General features: G+C 44.9%; 1 protein-coding gene across 1 annotated transcript; it reads right to left on the bottom strand.

Annotated features, from left to right (window-relative positions):
- Window positions 1-1099: 1099 nt before the first annotated feature.
- On the bottom strand, window positions 1100-3465 carry LOC133904436 (actin-7). The gene is made up of 5 exons (XM_062345941.1): window positions 3303-3465; window positions 2788-2860; window positions 2304-2697; window positions 1599-2212; window positions 1100-1478 (listed from the first exon to the last, which is right to left on the bottom strand). The coding sequence occupies exons 2-5, from the start codon at window positions 2845-2847 to the stop codon at window positions 1413-1415; spliced, it is 1134 nt and encodes a 377-aa protein (XP_062201925.1). The 5' UTR covers window positions 2848-2860; window positions 3303-3465; the 3' UTR covers window positions 1100-1412.
- Window positions 3466-4247: the final 782 nt, after the last annotated feature.

Below are 4247 nucleotides of genomic sequence, written 5' to 3' on the forward strand. Positions count from 1 at the left end.
CAAACAGCTCACAGCTTATTTCCCTCCAACTTATTATAATCCACCATCTATAAATCGTTTATTATAATCCTAAATTAAAATAAATAAAATTTATTATAATCCTAAACTGAAACAAACAGGTGACTGTAGAAGTGTATTTGCTATGACAATTCACTGAGTTTCTGACTTTCTGTGCTAAGATCCCATCCAAACTAGACCTCACTTTTATCGTTGCCCATTTAAAGAAGAAAACAAATATGGCTCACTTCATCAGCCACACATCGATGATGATGTGTCGATAACAAGATAGCGAGCCAGGCCACACAAACTACTTTCCGGAACCAGACAATGACAAGCTAGAGATCCTTTGAAAGTTCTGGCATGAACGAATCCACATATCCATGATTTCCAGTGGCTTTGTGGTGTGCAGCTGCAAGCAAACTTGCACCACAAATACCAGAAACAATAGCAACCACGCTGCCACCTGAAGGCCATGAACTCGTACCGCCCACAAGAAACTGCAGAAAATAACCGAAAAGTAGAACTGAAAATGACCTGCCACATGAACTGGAAAAGAGGAGCACTATATGCAGATGAAAGGCTACGGATCTGAACAAAGTCACAACCCAAAGGGCATCCACCCACATGAAGCAATCAATGGTTGCACATGAAGAAAGTTACAAGCAGCAATGGCCCCTACCCCTACTCTTCACCAAGCAACATCCCATGTTCTCCAAGTACAGGATCATGTTCCTGCCTTTGATGCATTCAGAAATCAGTGGCGCCAACATGCCACGTTTTCAGTACCAGATGAACCAAAGCAGCCGAATGTGCATTCAGAAATCAGTAGCGCCAACACACCATGTTTTCGGTGCCAGATGAACCGAAGCAGCAGCATATGCATTCAGAAATCACTAGCTATTATTGCATTGATTACGACAGTGCGTAGCCAAAGGGCAGATAAGCTCAAAAGATGTAATGAACATTTTGGCTGCCAACAAAAATCAAGTGACTGCACCAATGCGGATACCAGTTGAAAGTCACCAAACCCTAAGCCAGATATCATGAATTAAATGGACAATGCAAGTATGCAACAGTGCAACGGATTCAGATCCCAGAATAAATGTACAAGGAAATGATAAACAGTCATTCGAAAACTATTACAGACGCTGGTAGATAGTTCAATACTCTTTAACACTGGCACCAAATTTGCCATCAAGTGAAACCTGAACACGAAATGTATGATTCAGCACTGGTTGAATATAGCAGCCACTGAACATATTAAGTCTAAAAGGTACACGATTTTGACCCAACGAACAAATCCGGCAATATAGCTCAATAGCACCCCAGCAATCTCAAACAGAGTAGCATACATGGCAAGGACTTAACCAAAGAAGAGCCAGAGTAAAGTAGAAAGACCAAGAATCCAGGGCTTAGAAGCACTTCCGGTGAACAATCGCTGGGCCTGACTCATCATACTCACCCTTCGAGATCCACATCTGTCATATAAACATCAGAGCACGCTGTTAGTATACTAACAGAAAAAAAAGGCACAGTGCAACTACTGCTGCAACATTGAAAAACTTGATATTTGAGCGACAGAGAAGTGTAATCTTTACCTGTTGGAAGGTGCTAAGGGAGGCAAGGATGGACCCTCCAATCCAAACACTGTATTTCCTCTCAGGCGGTGCCACCACCTTAATTTTCATACTGCTTGGTGCAAGGGCAGTGATCTCCTTGCTCATGCGGTCAGCAATACCAGGGAACATGGTTGAGCCACCACTGAGCACAATGTTACCATAGAGGTCCTTCCTAATATCCACATCACACTTCATGATAGAATTGTAGGTGGTCTCATGGATTCCAGGGGATTCCATACCAATGAAAGAAGGCTGGAAGAGGACCTCAGGGCATCTGAACCTCTCCGCCCCAATGGTGATCACCTGCCCATCAGGCAGCTCATAGCTCTTCTCCACAGAGGAGCTGCTCTTGGCAGTCTCCAGCTCTTGTTCATAGTCAAGTGCCACATATGCGAGCTTCTCCTTGATGTCCCTTACAATTTCCCGTTCAGCAGTGGTGGTGAAAGAGTAACCCCTCTCAGTAAGAATCTTCATCAGGCTGTCAGTTAGGTCACGTCCAGCGAGGTCAAGGCGAAGAATGGCATGTGGAAGGGCATAACCTTCGTAGATTGGGACCGTATGGCTCACACCATCACCAGAGTCCAACACAATACCTGCAAGAACAACAACGTTTATCCAGCTGAGATGGAAAAAAGCTTACACTGCAATATGCGCTTTGATGTAATGGGATAATCAGTTAATCACCTGTTGTGCGTCCACTAGCGTAGAGGGAAAGCACGGCCTGGATGGCAACATACATGGCAGGCACATTGAAGGTCTCAAACATGATCTGGGTCATCTTCTCTCTGTTAGCCTTGGGGTTCAGGGGTGCCTCGGTCAGCAGCACGGGGTGCTCCTCGGGCGCGACTCGAAGCTCGTTGTAGAAGGTGTGATGCCAAATCTTCTCCATGTCATCCCAGTTGCTGACGATACCGTGCTCGATCGGGTACTTCAGGGTGAGGATACCCCTCTTGGACTGGGCCTCATCGCCAACATAGGCATCCTTCTGCCCCATCCCCACCATCACACCGGTGTGGCGTGGGCGCCCAACGATACTCGGGAAGACAGCCCTTGGCGCATCATCCCCAGCGAAACCGGCCTACAGATAACACAAACATCACTCTACAATCAGAACCACAAATGCCGGACTGCCGGTTCGTATGAATCAATCAGGAGGAGCAACACAAACCTTGACCATGCCTGTGCCATTGTCGCAGACAAGGGGCTGGATGTCCTCGCCGTCAGCCATCTGGTTAGTGATTCTGTTGCATCACACAGATTCAAACAGAAGAAGGTTATTGCTACCAATCCACCAGTCACTCAAAACAGAAAACAAATGCCACCTTCTTTCTACTACTAGTTCGGACATCATCCGTGCTGCTTAGCTCATTAGGGGTAATCAGTCCCCTTGAGTTAAGTGCGCAGGCTAGCCATCACCATGAGTGAGGCGGCCAGGTGCGGTTTCTTACACAAAAACCCTTTTTTCCCCTCCAAAACCTTTTTCATCTCGAACAAAATTTTTGGAAATAAACTGCTCCCTACCAGTCTTCCGCCGCGGAGCAAATGAATCCGCAACAAACCGGGCAGATCGGAGCATCCGTACCAGCAACAAAGATTTGGATTCGATGGATCGCTCAGGGCGAATAAAAGTTCCACCGCAGAACAGAACGAGCAACGTGTCAGAGAAAGCTAGGGTTCCCTTACCAGCGAAGGAAGACGCCGATCCAAATCCTCACTGCACGCCGGTCTCGAGGACGACGGGGAGCGGCGGTGGAGGGAAGGGTGTGGCTGGATCTGGATGGCGGCGTGCTCGTGGCGGAGGACGGAGGGTGGTGGTGGTGTTTATACAAGAGTGTGGGGGAAGGGATGGGTGGCCCGTGGCACCGTGGGGATACGGTTTGAAATACGAGGCGTGTATTTCTCTCAAATTAATTCAATTTCAAATACGAAATTTGTATTCTTGGGAAAAAAGATCGCCATTTCAAATACGACCATTTTCATGTCTGAGTCGTTCGTTGATCCAGAGTTGTGATTTTTTTAACGGGTATTTTTACCGTTCGCTCGCGCCGGGATCGATCGCTGTCTCAAACGTGTTCCGGTGTCTAACCGTACTATATATAGATGTCTGATTAGGTAAGATGTAACAAATCTATTTTAGTATTTTAAACATATCATTAGTATCTTGTTCAAAGTAATATGATTGTGTTTTACTTTTTTTTAACAATTTTGTCTCAAATTTTTAAAGACTATTCTCTGATTCTAAAATATTTTATCCCATCACTCTACATCCAAATAGTTTAAAAATAAAATAGATCCACTCTGTCTCGTTCTATCTGGTGAACGAAACACTGGAAGTATTAGTCGGTTGTTGATATCACCCACAGCTCGGATTTCTTTCTGACCACTAGGATGAATTTTTTTCCACGTAGAACAAGATAGTAGTGTTGTAGTATTACTTGCCCAAAGTATATGAAATAAAGTGGTTAAGCATCAACACTATGGAGTGTGGATCAGATTTTACAGGATTCCATACTCTATAGTTTCATTCTTGATGAAGAGATAACCTCATCTATATATTTAAGGGTGGAATAATTTTATATGCTTGTTTAGTGAGAGAGATAGAGCATCCTATTTTAGATTCTCGGGTCT

The sequence above is a fragment of the Phragmites australis genome, chromosome 22, assembly GCF_958298935.1.
Source record: "Phragmites australis chromosome 22, lpPhrAust1.1, whole genome shotgun sequence".
NCBI lineage: Eukaryota > Viridiplantae > Streptophyta > Magnoliopsida > Poales > Poaceae > Phragmites > Phragmites australis.

Excerpts from the sequence above, each read along its gene's own strand:
- LOC133904436 (XM_062345941.1), bottom strand. The coding sequence starts at position 2,847 with ATGGCTGACGGCGAGGACATCCAGCCCCTTGTCTGCGACAATGGCACA. Across the intron at positions 2,698-2,787 it reads ATGGCACAGGCATGGTCAAG|GCCGGTTTCGCTGGGGATGA; the intron begins GTTTGTGTTGCT and ends TGTTATCTGTAG. Across the intron at positions 1,479-1,598 it reads CCCTTAGCACCTTCCAACAG|ATGTGGATCTCGAAGGGTGA; the intron begins GTAAAGATTACA and ends TTTATATGACAG.